The sequence below is a fragment of the Salminus brasiliensis genome, chromosome 4 (assembly GCF_030463535.1).
Source record: "Salminus brasiliensis chromosome 4, fSalBra1.hap2, whole genome shotgun sequence".
NCBI classification, from domain to species: domain Eukaryota; kingdom Metazoa; phylum Chordata; class Actinopteri; order Characiformes; family Bryconidae; genus Salminus; species Salminus brasiliensis.
The window spans coordinates 33,081,052-33,097,805 of record NC_132881.1 but is presented as its reverse complement, the minus strand read 5'-3'; the positions used below and the strand labels follow the sequence as shown (position 1 = coordinate 33,097,805).

Sequence of the window (16,754 nt, the reverse complement as noted above, 5' to 3'; positions counted from 1 at the left end):
GTCTGATGCATTTTTTGATTCCTAATACCCCACTTACAAACCTGTTTGGTTGAATGGCCACCAGGTGGAGATGCTGCACACACAAACACAGTTCCCAAGCCAAGGCAATAATGCACCCCTTTACACATGTAGCACACGGCATTTGTGCAGTACCTTTACAATAAAGGTTCTTAAATGGTTCTTGGCTTAGACATACAGTTCTAGAGAAACAAATATCCCAACTGGAATTGAATGCTAACCTTGTTTAGACTATTTAAACTTTAGGTTCAGGGTTTACCTATAAACTTCTTCACTCATTTCAGTTTTCCAAGGACACCTGATTCAACTCCTTTACCAGGTTCAGGCAGGTGTTTTAGCACATAAATCAGTAATCTCTCAGTTCCTCACTGCCCTTTTTTGTCACCTTTTTTTTCCTTTACAAGTGGATCCAGGGTCATGTTGCTTTGCCATCAGCAGCCAGAGCCCAAGACAGCACAATTGGTCATGCTCTCTCTGGGTGAGTAGATGGTGCCCACTCCCTCTCACATCATTCCCGTGTGATGTGCTTTCCTCTGAGTACATCAGCTGCCTAGTGGTGATGCTTTTGAAAAGAGGCATGTATCAGACTTGACATGTGTCAGAAGAGGCATGTGCTTGTTCTTACCCTCCTAATGTCAGGTGTATTGCAAGCGATGGGAGAGGTCCTAGTAAGTGGGTGGGTTAAACAGCTTAATGTGTGAAAATAAGGTAAAAAGCAATGGCCAGAACACATAAGAGAAATAGTCTTTATTTCTACAGTAAGATTACAGATTATAAACGTTATCCATGACATTTTTTCTCTTCACTGTGAAAAAATAAAACTAGACAAAAACACAAAACAATACCTTGTAAAACAAAGAAAAAACACAAAAAGTGACAACTTTGAGATTTTTTTAACCGTTTTAAACCTGGCTCTTCATGTACTTTTATTTAACCACAGTTTGTTCTAAGCCTAGTCCCTTATCACTCAATTGTATTGTGTGCGTCCTCTAGATGATCAGAGACTGTACCTGCTTCCTCAGAGGCACTTGAGTAGTGTTACACTGAACCAATGTGATTCAGTGATCACTAGATCTATACTCAGTCATTTAGATTATGAACCATTTAAAAAAAAAAAAAAAAAAAAATTCACAGTGGGTTTAAGTGAAGCAAGTGTAAGCCGTCATACACACTAAGTGCCCATGTGATGGCACAGGAGGAAATGTCTGACTTATCATGTCTGAGATATGTTTAGCCAAACCCGTGAAGGCTCTTGGTAGGGTACAGAACGAAACTGCAGGCTCATACCTCTTCTGAAATGAGGCTGTTGCTGTCAGTGGATTGTATTTGATAGGACTCCACTGCATTTAGTTTAGGCATTAAACAATAAATGAATTCAGTCTCCACATCTGCACTGTAAACAATGCAAAAAAAAAAAAAACATCCCAAACCAAACACCCACATACAAAACAACTAAATGAAAATGAGATCACACCTTTTACACAAAACTGACAAAGGCAACTGGATGAAAGCAATTCATAAACAATGTTTTCTCATACAAATACACAAACAAATGGTACAGGGGAGCACACTGAAAGAATGCTAATCATAGTGCCTTTCCTTTATGTAATGAAACAATTTACAAGCCAGTGTGACTCACAGGCCTGCTAAACCCACGCACAGACATTAACAGTAACGCAGTCTTTGATTATGGCCATGTTTCTGCTCTTATCTGCCAGAGCAAACAGTCCAAATCACTGAAAGTCAGCAAGATTAAGTCTCCATTATCAGGAACACTGACAAGATTGTTCCAGAGAGTAGACAACACATGCAATTGTATGGCTGGATATGTACAGTAGTCATGGTCAGCATATCAAAGCGACAGTAACAGCAAGGCAAGACCATTCAAATACAATTTTCAGCAGATTCATATTGCTTACTTAATATACCTTTCCCTGTTATCATACATATCATCTCAGCATGTTTGAAGACAGGGACAAATTTACACTTGTATATATTCAATGCATATGGGACGAGCAGTATCCTGTGCAATGAGGGCCAGTCAGGAACATAACATGAGACACAGGGTCTGAGCTTATGTTATGACACCTATGTTCTAACCAAGTACAGTAACCAAACGTGCTTGATTACAGTGAATGATTACAGCCAAATTCTGTCCTCTTTGGTCCACTAGTGTCCATAACTAGGGGGGCAATAAGAACAACAACAAGGGGTCAGAGTAGATCCTTTTCATTCATATCACCACTTCAGGACACAGGATAGACTATTCTCTAGGAGAAACAGTAATATTCAGCACGCCAGTGAAAAGAACACTATGAGAATCCAGCAATCAGACACATCCAAAATCTGTAATTTAAAAATCAGATCCCGCAGTAGACTGTCTGAATGTCTTTTATAGTACTGTGCAGGGCTTAAGGCATGATGCATAAGCAGAATCCACTGCGGCCCGACATGCACTGCTTTACAGCAGTTGAAGCAGTGAGGTAATCTTGCATCTGCATGCAGGCAACAAATACCATGCACTCCTCCGTTATGGCTGCAGAGATATTTGTGTTGATGCAGTTGCCTTTCCAGTACAGCTGCTGAGTAATTCAAACTGTCAGGCTGTGTTTAACTCAGAGCAGATGTATAATATGACAGTCATCGGTTGTGTTTATTTTTTTTTTTAGCTTTTCGAAAAACAAAAACGTAATTCCATGATAACCACTGGAAGAAAAACTGTAATAGAACCATTGTATGCATACTTTACTATAATGGAAATAATGAACATGATGAAAAAAGTAAAGCTCAACTAACAGCTCAATTAATCAATGCATTGTTAAAATAAAAAAACTATATGAAAGGCGTGGTTAAAGGCCCAACACAGATTACAGCAGGCTTTGGTAACTGTGTGGGACATCTAGGCATAGAACACAGTTCCCCTCATGCATTAAGGTTCCATTCTGAGAGGCTCTAAAGATCACTCATCACATGAAATTCCATTGCATGCGGTTTTTTTTCTAAGATTCTGCTGAGAAATGCCAAACACCCTTTACAAAGCAAACGCTGTATTTGCTCCCTCATTCAATGCGGCTGGCATTGGTAACAAACTGGAACATTTACAATGTCTTCATGGATCAGAGAAGGCAAGGTCTTCTCCCGTGAGGTGATAAAAGGAGTTTGGTCTGTGAGGAGTTCACTGTGGCTTCCAAAGTGAATCTCACTTACAAAGCAAAGCCTAAACAACAGAAGGCACCCTCAAAGCTTTTTAGCCTTAATGTACAATTAAAGATCTAAAAAATATAACCTAATCTGGAATAGCAGAGCAGGAAAAAAATAATCATTTTCACCTTTTTCAAGAATAAAGTTGATCTGTGGATAATAAATGCTCTGATGAATGTACCGATTTCTAACCTGATAACATTTCTGACCATATTTCTTTGCTAATTCTTCAACCTGTCTATTCTTCCTCTTCCTCCTCCTCCTCCTCCTCTTCCTCCTCTTCCTCCTCTTCCTCCTCATCATCATCCTCATCATGGCAGTGAGTGATCTCCTGTGGTTTTTGAGGAAACAAGTGTGGAGGCTGAATCTCACTGATGGAGCGCGTCAGCTGGTGCCTCTTAAACTCGTAATCTTTGAAGTCTACAGAGCGACGGTTGCGTGTTGCCATAGGTGACTCTGTGTCATTGATGTCCACATGAGTGTGTTCTACGGTGGACTCATGAGGCATCTAGAAGAAAGAAAAAATGACTATTAACCAATTACCATAATGAAACAAATCCACTACATATATCTACTGTGAAACTGGCTACAGAATTTCCACATTCATCAATCTTTGTTCACTGTGAGGATGCTTCATACATAGCTTACCCTGTAGTTTCTGTATGTGACTGTTCAGTAGGAATACATGTGCTGTTACACCCTCATTGCCTATGTCTAAAACCAATATTGCCAAACATATAGCTCTGGAAAAAAATTAAGAGACCACTTAATTTCTTTTCTTAAACTTGCATCTTTACTTGTATGGCAGCCATTTTATTCCAGGCATTTCAAAAAATAAAGCTGAGTTACCTGAATTTGCAGACTATGAATGGCTTAAAGACACCAAACAGCAATGTGAGAGACTAGTGGAGCGCCTGCCATAACATGAAAGCTGTGATTGGCAGTCAAGGTTATTTCACCATAGTGATTTTTCTCAAAGTTAACATTTTAGTACAGGGTTGTTTAAATGTGAATGATAACGTCTTTGCATTACAATTATTATAATAATTTAATTGCACTATTTGAGCAGTTCAATCATTTTTGCAAATAAATGCACAAAATAGCAATATTTTTTATTTGGATTAAGGGGAAATGTTGTCCATGGTTTATGAAATACAACGCAAATGTTAATTTCCCTAAACACCGTGCCTATAAATAGTAAAACCAGGGAAACTGAAAATGTAGGGTGGTCTCTTAATTTTATCCAGAGAATTCTGTGTATGAGAATTCTGATATGAAAAGTCTGTAGTTCAGACTCACCAGTACATGGGCTGCTCTAAACAGGTAGCTGAAGGGGTAGTAGAGTAGGTTGATGAAAGTGGCAGCATACAGGTCAGCGTAGCGCATCACCTGTGAAGCAAAGAGTGTCTGCCTGGATCCACTGCGGAACAGACTACCCATCATTCCGTAGCACATATCCATGTCGTGAGTTACTTTCTGGGGAAAACAGATAGGACTTTAAAGAACTGCAAAATTGTAGGTGTATTCAACTGAATCCAGCAAACTGAACACATTCATGGCCATTACCATAATGTTGCTTAATCGTTTTGGAAAAGGGGACAGATCATGTTTCTAACCTTAATCCTTCTCTGTAGAGAACTAATGTCAGGTCGCTCATTACTGCTACTGTCCAAATGCCTGTGAAGAGAAAGGGCACGAGTGAAGCAATAGTTGAAAAGTGAAGAGGAGGAAGAAGAGCAAGTCAGCACAGCAACAGATCGGTAACACGTAAAAGAAGCAGCAGGCTGCTCCTCTTTAAATAGAAAGGAATGTCCACTCTGTTATCTATGTGTCAAACGCTTTCGGACTTAATGGAATGACACTTGTCCTTCCCTTAATTGTACACACACACACACACAGTCATTTACTTGTAAAGCTCCGCCAGAAAAATATCCAGACTCTGCAGTTCCTCAAAAAGAGCTGTAAAAGAGAGCAGAACAGTCAGTCCTGTCTGCACACACTGATTGTCTCGATCTACACAGTTCCTTTACTGAACTCAGGGCTTTTTATATAGATTTTTAACAGTACAGTTCTGTTTAAATGCATTTTGTCACCAATGTACCAATATTTGTCACATATGGCAGTGGCGACAGTGTCCGTGTCTGCCACCTCCACACAACGTTATTTATTTCCTAAGAATAAATAACGGAAAGAAATAACCCGAGACTCACAGCTCTTGTCAGTCCACACATGCAGCTCTTGAGCCAACTCAGGAATCACCAGGAACGTTCTCCAACCCTGACGCTTCTTGGACTTAAGGATGTCTCCAAAAATGTGATCTCCAATGTACAAGATGTCCTTCCCTTTCGCCCCCATTAGATCACACACAATGTCTGAGGAACCTGAAAAGAACAGATATGCTCAAATCAGAAGAATAAACCTAAATAAACTAGCGACACAAATACTGTTACCTCAACTGGAAATATGCTACAGCAACCAAAATTACTAGTATCTAGCTGCTGACATGGTCATCCAGATGCCAGTAATTGCACTTACCACCAGAGTATACAATGCCATGCTGCAGTGGTCCTGTGTAAGTTCCAATCTTCAGCCTCCCAGTGGTCTGTAAAAGCAAATATATGAATAATTAATTAATTGAAACCACATTATGCACATCCAGTGTACCAACACTGCTTTATCATCACTGAAGGCGTAGAGGTTGTGTTTATGTGCACAAAAGCACACTGTCAAATTACCGTGTCCACTTGTCTCAGGACTGTGCCCTCCCCAAAAAACACAGGCTTCCTAGCATCAACCAGAATGAGATCAAAGTAAGACTGCCAAGGCCGATGAGGTGTGCCCACCTGCAAAATAAGCACACAACATGTCAGGTGGAAAACCTAATTTATAAAAAAAAATCATGTCACACAAGTTGAACTTTACATGTTTACCTTCTGCCTGTAGGAGTAGAAATGAAGGAAAACGAATACTGTAATCAACTGCTTGCAAACAGATACACTTCTTTTGGAACTGGATACTTACTTTAGGACCGTGAGGGAAGTCAAACAAGTAGGTCATGATTTTCTGAGGTGAAAAAACAAAACAAACAGTTTAAATCTACCACGATGTGCCTGTCACTTTATAGACTACAAAATAAATGATCCCAAATGTGCAGAAATCAACCTCCTTTATAAGAGATTCATGTACAGAATCTAGCCAGACAATGAGAAGTTCAAGTATATTTACGCAATAATTTAACAACAGACGCTGTCACAAAGCAGCTTCATGGAGACCCGGGTCTGAGCCCCAAGTGAGCTAGATAATTGTGACAGTAACCAGAGGGAAAAACTCCCTTAAATCAAGAGGAAGAAACCTTGTAAATAATTAAACAATACACAGTAATGAAAATGAACAGAAGCAACCCTAGTACTACACATAAGTGCTCAGATTTAACCACAGATGCCAGAGATTAATGTTCATTTATACTCCCTTTACATCTGAAAATGAATTATTGCCCACATATTTCTATGCGTTCTTTATGTTGACATGTTATGTTAAGCAATCTACTAGAGGGAAGTTCAGCATTAAACGTTTCTGACAACAATAGACATGGCGACGGTGGATGAGGTCATGATAATGTGCTTACTACAAAAAATACAAAAGAGTTAGATACAGACAACAAATGCTGAGGGCAACATCTAAGCATATTAACATGTAGAATCCTTACATCTGTGTATTTGTAGTCACTGTTAGTGGCCAGAAACACTTTAGAAACTTCATTCATGCGGCTAAGGAGCAGAGGCAGCTTGGCCTTGTTTGAAGGAGAGAGAGAGAGAGAAATGTGATGTGTTGCATACAAACACAGACTAAGCAAACAGGATGGATCTTCACTGATACAGAATAGTTAACAAATGTGTTTACTCACATCTTTCACCACATATTTCTCAAGGTTTTCAACAGTCTTCTCTTTAAGTGACCCCTAAAGAATTAAGATTAGATACATCTGATGCATGAAATCACCAGTAATCTGAAAATATGTTTACCATAAATAAACACTGTGGTTGAGAACACATTATTAGGTTTTTTTGCCTTAAAATGGACCCAGTCAACTGCATCCCGGACATCCTGGAACATGCTTTTGAAGGACATGAACAGATCTCCATCTTTAAATCCAGTTTCACAGCTATGGGAATCAACACAAACAAAGGTTAATCATAATTGGAATATGTAATGCCTAGCATTTAGTGTTATAAACAACATAAGATTATAATGGATTATGAACAGATGTCTATAGATATAGTAATGTAATTGTTTGTTGTACCTAGTGTATCTGGCGCAGTTAGTGAAGAAATCAACTAAGCAGGCAAAAAGGTAGGTCTCTGAAGAGAGTAAAAAGACATTAAAAAAAAGCAGAGTATGTAATGTAAATAAAGCAGTAGGTGATTGATTATCAATAATAATAATAATCATTGACAGTTCCCAAAAAAAGAGCAAAGTTGTAATGAAGTTCCTTACCAGGGAGGTTAAAGAGTGTATTAAGGATGTAGAATCGTTCTGTATCCCCACGCTGGATAAACTTGTTCGGATACAGTTCCCTTATCTCTGGCCTAATCCATATCAATTAAAAGTAAAGTGGGTCAACATGAATGAGCACAGATAACATAAAAACGCATGCAAGCTTGCAAAATTCTTGTTACTTACCCACGCATGAAGTTAAAACCATGGGCACACACCAATATGTTGCCATAAGTATCCACTTTTAATAGATTGCCATACATTGTATCGAATACCAGGCCTCTGCAAAGAGTAAAGGAATTGATTTTATTGTAATATTATTCATTTAAATTGAATGATCTTTAATACTGTTTTTAATAATATCAAATGCAAATACCCTCATACATGTAAAAAAAAAAAATATATATATATAACATTTCCTACATAAAAACCTAAATACAAGCCAAAACTAGAACTACTGATGTATTTGAGGTCAGGTGTCTATATTCAGTATGACATTTATGTTAAATTTGTCACTGACATCGAACAGAAAAGGGCTTTAGTTCACCTGGTTGGGAAAGATGGGTCATAGACAAAGTTAAGAAGCTCTTGTGGGTAGCCAATGGAAACCAGTCGCTCCACAGTCAGGTCAAAGCCTAGAGATTCATACTCTGGAGACTTATACACTGTAAATAGATTGGGGGTAAATACAGAAAAAAACACATTAAGAAAATGGTTTGCTTTGGTACAAATGCAAACGCAGAAAAATGGGGTTATGGACTTTCCTACAAACAACAGACGCTGACTGGTTTAAATACACATACTCTCCGTGACATATGGCAATTAGTAAGAATTTCTAAAACAAAAAAAACTCTGTGGCTAATAACTCAAATGGAAAGTACCCTCTTTAGCCCTTCTAGCCGCTCTATGTTTCAAGCCTGTGCAAGTTATGAGAACCATTTCCTTTTTAAAAAAAACAGAAAAACATAAAACAGACTGTTTCACAGAGCCCTAAGCCAACACCTAAGTGGTAGCCAAATTAACCGCTAATAGTATGGCTTCTCTGTAACGTAAGCCAGTAACAGTAACTCACAAAATCCTTAAGTATATTGTGTTACTCACAGGTGATTTCAACTTATGCATACAAAATAAACACAAAAAAGCCCAGCCCTAACCAGTATACAGAAGAAATACAAGGACACTCCAATCCAACCCAAATCGAGTAAATTTATTTGGTGAGTTCCAGCTGCCCTATCATCATGCAGTGATACTAAATGTTACTTGGAAATCACAAATCACTTAATTTTGTATTTAAAATGAAGGCAAATCTACAGTGAATTTGGTTGATGCACAATAATGTAACTATAAGTCCAAACTACAAGAGTTCAGAAACCTTAGCATGAAGCTAAATATTCTACGTCAAGTGTGCCCAGGGCTAAATTCTTTTAATGTATTCATGGAACAGGACTCAGCTTGGTTTAGCCTGCTTCACTTCATGCAAATTAAATTCAGCTTTCTTGGGTAAATGCAAAATACATACACAGTGATAATGATATGGCTCATGATATAGGAATAGCACTAATGTAAAAAAAACATCAGACCCTTTTAAATGCTGTTCGAGTTAGCTTTGAGCTCTTTATCTATACACACTGCGCAAAAAAGGGGGGATGGAGAAGCCTGACCCGTTAATACACTTCTTAGAAATCCCATTACAGCAACTGGTCATCATGGCAACGTTGCAAATTGCAACCAAGCAGCACAGCCCATGGGGCAACAAATTTATAGCCGGTCCCTAGTTTACTGTAATTGGGGCCTAGCTCAACAGCTCATCTGCTTTATTAATATCTTTATACACATCACAGAAGATCTGATTCATACAGCATGTGAGTGTTTTATTTACAACTGCGCAAGATAAATCGTGTCACAACTTTGGGTTACCTTGTTCACACTTGCAGTACACAGACATGGTTTCAGACAGGCCCATCAGAAGGCCATATCTGGCCAGGGTGTGAAATTACAGACCCTTACTGTAAACATTAGGACTTGTTTATGGGTTATGGCTCACAAACAAGGGGACGTCTACTCAAGACAAACAGGGATAATAACATTAGGAGGTGATTAAAATTCACAGTCTTTTTTTAAACTATCCTTATATCTGATTCCAAAGCAAAATGTCAAGGCCTTCAGAACTGTCCCATTCTGAGATAGGAGCTATTTACAGAGACGTTACATCCTATGCCCATGTTGTCACCACACTCATTTAGAAGCCTAGTCCTAGATGATAAACCTATGAGACCATGGATTAAGTGACAACAAGTTCATAGAGATCATTACTGGTGTACTAGACTACACTAGCAGGAAAGAATCAGACGACATGAAGACACTTTAAAAAGCACAGAGCACATTACATATGAATGGTGGAACTGGGGAAAACACACAGAACTTACCTGCTAGAGTGTAATCCATATCAAAGCCAAAGCATTTTATCTTCTCCATTGCCAAACTTCTGTTGACAAAAACTCTGAAGATGCAAAGAACACAATCAGGGTACTGATTAGGACAAGGGTCGATCATGTTATGCAGGGAAATGCATTCTTTAACAGCACTGAAGACAACAGGATTAACCACGTCCTGCAGTGCAAGAACACTCAGAGGCAAACAGAATCTACTAAAAAAAGAACCAAAAGAAGTCATTAAAAAAAGAAAGACAGACAGAAATGAAGAAAATGGGGCACAGCAAAAATGATTTCTCTGAAATAAATCAAGTTAAAGGAAGAATTAGCAGTTAGCTGAAATAAGCAACAAAACCTGTTTGTTACTTATTTTTCACATCTGTTACAATTACATGAGGAGGTTTCTAGATGCAATTCATGAATAAATCTCACAATTAACAGAAATTCGTCACTGAACAGCCTTTTTAAAGTACTACATGTATTACATGGTTTTGTTAGCATCATATGGCATTAACTTCAAAAAATTAATTAAGATTACTTACAGGTAACACTATTCATTGTTTTTGTCCCATACATTCTTGTTAAAGGTAGTGCATTATTTGCCCAAGCTTCACTGTCTATTTCTTTAAATTTACATTTAATGTTTTATATATTTTGAAACATTTTACATGGCAAAGGTGTGTTCTCTGTAAAGGATGAACTTAGAACACTTAGAAAATCAACCACATGTAATGTGACCAAGGGTGGGAATCAGAAGTAATGGGAACATCTAGAAGAAATACGTAGCATATCTTAAAAACATCCATAACATAAATGTAAAATCTATAATTAATATACATATAAAAAAAAAAAAAAAAAAAAAAAAGAGCAAAAACACACACCACCGAAGTAGAAACAAAAACAATATGAACATGTTTGTTGAATTTCACTCAATTTAATGTGGAATTAAAAACACTATTTTCACAAAATTGTACAAATGTCCAGAATACGTGACAGGAATGGCACATTTTTGTTAACCAAAAAAAATAGTTATTAAATTAAAGGAATGATGTGTTAAAAGTAATGAGAACAAAGGAGCGATTCCACACATATGAAATCCCATCAAGACCAAAAACTGGTCTTCCTATGGGTACCTAACAGAGGCCACAGCACAAGCCGAAGTGAGTTAAGATGAATTCTGTTTAGGAAATATTTTTAGAAAAGGTGTTGATGACTTGGTGGATAATATATCAATTACAAAAGTCAGTACTTCAGTCAACGACAAAACTTTAGCGTACCTCATAGCAGGATGACATTGGGCCAGTTCCCGTGGTAAGCTTTGTAATAGAGGAATACACGTACTGTACATTACTACAGTATATACATTGGCTATTGCCACTGCATAGCAATAACAGTGCAGGAGTGCTGATAAATGAACATGAGGGCAAACAAAGGGTTCAGATTGTTTCCTTTTCATTTGATACTGTTCTTTTTAGCTTGGACAACAAAGCATGCGTTGTGTTCTGTTCTCTGTTGTTGGGGTTTATGGCTGTTTTCATAATGGTACAGTGTATGGACTGAATCATTTCCGGTATATTCTGGTATACAAATGAAATCAGGGAAGGCTGCCAGGAAAGTGCAAATCCTTTATTGAATATCCGATTAACTTGGTCAAATGAATCCATATAAAAAAATAAAATAAAATAAAAATAAAAACATGGGTTGTAACTTCTTCAAAAAGAACAACAAAACATCTCTTTGGTCAGACAACAAAAAATTACATCACTATACCTACAGACGTCTGTTCATAATCCATAATAATCTAATGTTGTTTATAACACTAAATGCCCTAATGATGATATTTTTATTATTATTATTATTATTATTGTTGTTATTATTATCATCATCATTATCACTTTGCACTGTATGTTGATTGTCTTTATTTTAAGATGTAAGCTTACCAATTTAATATCAACTTAACCTGTGGTAAGTGTTGGAATATACATCCATCTTCAGTTGAAATGGTGGAAATAATACATGTTACTATAATCTCCCAAAGCCACCCATATCAAAACCATTCCAGTGATGAAGATGAACAATCAAGTATTATGTACAGCAGATCTTCATTCAAGAAAGGTTTGTTAATATTACGTTTTGCCATACACTTGAGTTTCTTACAACACTGAAGGACCAAGATTTCCATTAAATGAGTAAAAAAATCCAATTACATATAATCAAAAGGTCTACACTTTAGAATAAAACAAATGCTTGTCACTGCCATCTTATTTATTTATTTATCCATCTAAAACTTGCATAAATTAACATCTGACCCAGCAAGATGTCTGATACAGTGGCATGCAAACATGTAGGTGCACATGGTGAGACTTTCTCTTACTGTACAGGAGTAAAAATGAAAGCATATAGTTAAAGATAACCCATCTTTAAGCAAGATTACTTCTTTCATTTATTACAATTTCAAGGTCTGAGTCTGTTAGTGAGTTATGAGAGCTCAAATATTTGCATGGTGATTTTCAGTTTTATTGTTACTCTACAATTGTACAAAACAAAAGTAATAAGCTACTCTTGTTTAAAATGTTGAAAACTATTTTTAATCTTTAACTTGCCTTTTGCAGTTAATTCATCTCCTAATCACTTTCCACAATAACAAATCCTGACCAGGGATGTCTAAACTTTGATACATATGATCATGTAACTTTAATAGTAACACACAAAACCTTCATGAATGTCAGGACAAAATCAGAGAATACTCTGTGTAAGGACGTAAAACCAACAACACACCTATCTATCTAAAGTCTGTACCTGTGGTAGGCCTCTCGCCTGTACTTCTTCATGGACAAGCCGTCCATGTTGGCAGGGAGGTCCGGGTAGTTCTGCAGTCGATCACTCCACGAAGTAGTCATCTTGAACCGGTCTGAAATCTGAGAGGAAAATGGCCAAAGAAGCGAATTTCTTATTAGGGACTCCCAAACTGGTGAAATAACCGAGCACACAACCTTACATTTCACTTGTTTATATTTTAGCAAACAAGTTTGAGGTGAATGCCGTTTCCTGCAGAAACACGGAAAGACGCCGTTTCGCCCATTCATTCATTTATCCATCATTTATTAAACCAAGAGACTGGGGAGTAAACCAGAGATAACAATTTATTAAATCAAAGAAAAAAAAATGTCTAAATATTATTTTCCATCATGATACATTATAGGGCTTTGCAGAAGTCATCTTTTATTCATATCAACAATTAGTGTGCAAAGGAAACCTAGACCTATGAGCCACCTGAATAAGATAGCTAGATAAGCAGGATACTTTTTAAGATACTTTAAGACTTCATGTTTACAAACCAATTACTGTACAGACATATTGTACACTGGTTGTAAGCTAACTAGATAGCTAACTAGCTAACTAATAGTAGTAGCTGCAGCTTGGCAACTAGCGCTACTATTATTAACACTGCTGATGCATATGGTAACCAATTTAGCTAACGTCAGGTTTTTCCGCTAAACTTCCTGGATATCAAACAATAACATCAGTTCAGCTGCTTCCCAGCTGGTCGAGTTAGCTATCTACCGTTAGTATCGCCATTTCCCATTCCTCTGCATCTCAACTTCGTAGAAATAACTGAGCGCCTCAACAGCCGAGCTGGAGGCTCTCTCTGTGTCCGTCAGCAGGTGTGCAGGCAGGCACTGTTAGTGGGCTCACTGCTGCAGTTCCTTGTTGTGATCAGCTAGCCGGAGAGCTAGCTAACGTTTCCTGTGACGAACCTTCCTAATTCGTGTAAAACAAACACGCAGCACATCTGCCTCGTACATGCAGTAATGATCTGCTCTAGTAGGTCTGCGCCAAACCGAACTTATGGGCACTTTTCCCCCGCAGTTAGTTTGCTAGCTAGCGACTCACCTCCCGCTCCTCAGTTGCTGTTGAAGACAGAGCAACAGCTGCAGTAGTGCATACACTGCGCATGCGCGTGCAGGACCAAGCCGTGGCCCTAGTGCCTGCGCTGTTGTCAAGTTGAAAGCAATGTCATACTTCGCATGTAATCTTCTGGCACGTCGACCAGTAGCTCCCAGTAAACGCCACGTCCAATGAAACATGCGGACGGCCACTGATGGACACTCAACCCGTTGTCATGTTCATGAAAGCAGTTTAAGACAACTTTTGCTTTGTGAGATGGTGCATAATCGGCCCAAGACTTTATGGGGACTTTATGAGATTTTCATTTGGGGCCCCCCATACCTCCACCTTAGCACTAGATGCTTCATTATTCCATAGGGAGAGAGAGAGATTGCGCAATACGCTGAAGCGCCTGGATCTTTATCGACCACCCAAGCTGCGCGTATCTGCATTTGTCCAACAGTGGCAGCAGCCAACAGCAGAAAATTAATAACCTATTATTGATGTGTCAACTATGAAAATTAATTCATATGCACAATCGCTTTGACCCGTCTAATACCATTTTGTTGTATTATTCAATATTATTTTTAAAATATGTATTTTTATCATGATATCTTAGTGCTCTTGGGAGCCCCCTGGTGGCGTTGGAGCCCTAAGCGGCCGCGTAATTCGAGTATGCCTTGGGCCGAATTGGGTCTTTAGAAAACGGGTAAATGGTAGCCATGAAGGGATGCCCGAGGTCAGCAACAACACTTAAATAAGCGGTGGCATTCAAGGAAAAATTGGTATGAGCAGGCCCAAAGTGTTCCAAGAAAGCATTCCCTACACCATTACACCACCTCCACCCGCCTGGACTGTTGACACAAGGCAGGTTGGGTCCACAGATTCATGCTGTTGGTATCAGTTCTGACCAATATCATGATTCAACAGACCAGGCTGCACAGTCTTCAACTGTCCAATTTCTGAAAGCCTGTGCCCACTGCAGCCTCAGCTTTCTGTTCTTGGCTGACAGAAGTGGAACCTGGTGTGGTTATGAGCTGTTGTAGCCCATCTGCCTCAATTTTCAGCATTTTCTGTATTCTGACAGCGGTTATCTAAGTTACCATAGTCTCTCTCATCCCATATCTGTCCCATATCTGCATGATTCTATGCACTGCATTGCAGACACAGGATTAGCTGATCATTGTATAAATGTGCAGGTTATTACTGTTGCTGATGAAGTGCTCAGTGAATGTATATTAGAAATAATAATATTCCTTTAATCAATATTCCTTTACCTGCACAGTATAGTAAAATAAATCTAGAGTACTATATTTACCCAATTAAGATCTACAGTATTTTATGGGCATAGCTGAGGATGGTATGGTTAAAAGAGGTAAGTTTATTGTTAGTATATTTATTTTAATAATACCTTTGCCATTTTAAATACAACTACATTCATGTTATTACTGTTCATAGTTAACAGTAGCCACCACTAGTCCACCTTTCAGTAAAGACACTGTTCAGTAAAGACACTGTTCAGTAATGACACAATGAAAACATCTCCATCTGCTGGTGTAAAGGCCTTTGTACAGGACAACACCACCATTGCATTTTATTAAGCACTTTAGTCACTGATTGATGAAAGAAAGACACAGATAAACCGTGATTAAGCACAGGTAGATAAAGGTACAGTGTAGATATGCTAATTACATAGATAATGATAAATTAGGTAGGAATTATTTTATAAGTGCAGTCAGGTGGGCTTTAGCCTAATGATGCTTGCATCAACAGCTCTTTTGGACCATATATTGAGAGTTCCCATGATCAGCAAATTCAACAACTGGAATCAATCTTTCATGTCATTAGTTTCTCATGAAGTAATGAGGAAACAGGCCACTCCTGGCCACGAAACTTTTCAGTCCTATTGCTATTTCATTTTTGTTTAATGTCTTTAATGTTTTGTTTAAAGCATTTTTGTCTGCTTCTTTTTAGATCTATTATGGTTCACAGAGAAAGAAAAAAATATTAAGTGCGGTCGTTTGGCATTTGCATGGTATTTGTGCAATTAACAGTCTATTTGCAATCATCTGTAAAAAATCTGTTATTAATAATAATACTGTTATTGCTTTTTTTTACTTATATTATTTATATTGTGTATATAGTGGTAATTTATCCACGTTTTGTTGTGGTGTCTTGTTATCCCTTTTCTGCTGTGACACTGAGAATTTCCCCACTGTGGGAAATTATCTTATCTTCATATGTTGTGCTATATCAAATCATTTAAAAAAAAGACTCTAATATGTTAACCATTAAACCAAGCATTGTCTTTACTAAAGAAACTTTTTTTTTTAGGTTTTCTTGCACACTTTAACCCATTCTATCTATAAGAAAATGACAATAGTGTGAAATCGTGACAAGTTGTGACAATAGTGAAATCCCCTTTAGTGCTCCAAATAACCCTTTAAAAATCTCAGAATTATTCAAAATAAAAGTCTATTGTCACAGTGCCAACTAAAACCATGAGTTTTAATGTAACTCTTTGCACCTTGCAGGTTAAATCAGTTCAGCCCGTCTAGAACGGACAGGTCCATCTGAGCGCTACGTTTTACAGGCGTGCATCTCACTGTACTGTTACTGTACTGTTACTGTACTGTTACAGACTACTGTAATGTAGCCTACGTTATGCATTGCGACTGTTTCCCGCTCGTATAGGTTATCAGTGGTCATTCCTGAAGCTTT

At 38.0% G+C, this 16,754-nt stretch overlaps 1 protein-coding gene across 2 annotated transcripts; it reads right to left on the bottom strand.

Annotated features, from left to right (window-relative positions):
- Nucleotides 1-748: 748 nt before the first annotated feature.
- On the bottom strand, nt 749-14,101 carry nt5c2a (5'-nucleotidase, cytosolic IIa). Of its 2 annotated transcripts, XM_072678099.1 has the most exons (19): nt 14,040-14,101; nt 12,945-13,063; nt 11,423-11,461; nt 10,140-10,213; nt 8,261-8,378; nt 7,900-7,995; nt 7,714-7,805; nt 7,520-7,577; nt 7,288-7,381; nt 7,124-7,177; nt 6,926-7,009; nt 6,241-6,282; nt 5,955-6,062; nt 5,755-5,821; nt 5,430-5,600; nt 5,127-5,178; nt 4,836-4,896; nt 4,519-4,695; nt 749-3,727 (listed from the first exon to the last, which is right to left on the bottom strand). In XM_072678099.1, exons 2-19 carry the CDS (start codon nt 13,043-13,045, stop codon nt 3,458-3,460), a joined length of 1,758 nt encoding a protein of 585 aa, XP_072534200.1. In that variant the 5' UTR covers nt 13,046-13,063; nt 14,040-14,101; the 3' UTR covers nt 749-3,457. The 2 variants fall into 2 exon arrangements, with proteins under 2 accessions (XP_072534200.1, XP_072534201.1); XM_072678100.1 differs by lacking the exon at nt 11,423-11,461.
- Nucleotides 14,102-16,754: the final 2,653 nt, after the last annotated feature.

Coding starts and splice junctions, on each gene's coding strand:
- nt5c2a (XM_072678099.1), bottom strand. CDS start 13,045: ATGACTACTTCGTGGAGTGATCGACTGCAGAACTACCCGGACCTCCCT. Junction 7,578..7,713: donor TACACTCTTTAACCTCCCTG/GTAAGGAACTTC, acceptor TACTCTCTTCAG/AGACCTACCTTTTTGCCTGC. Junction 7,010..7,123: donor AGAAATATGTGGTGAAAGAT/GTGAGTAAACAC, acceptor CCTTCAAACAAG/GCCAAGCTGCCTCTGCTCCT.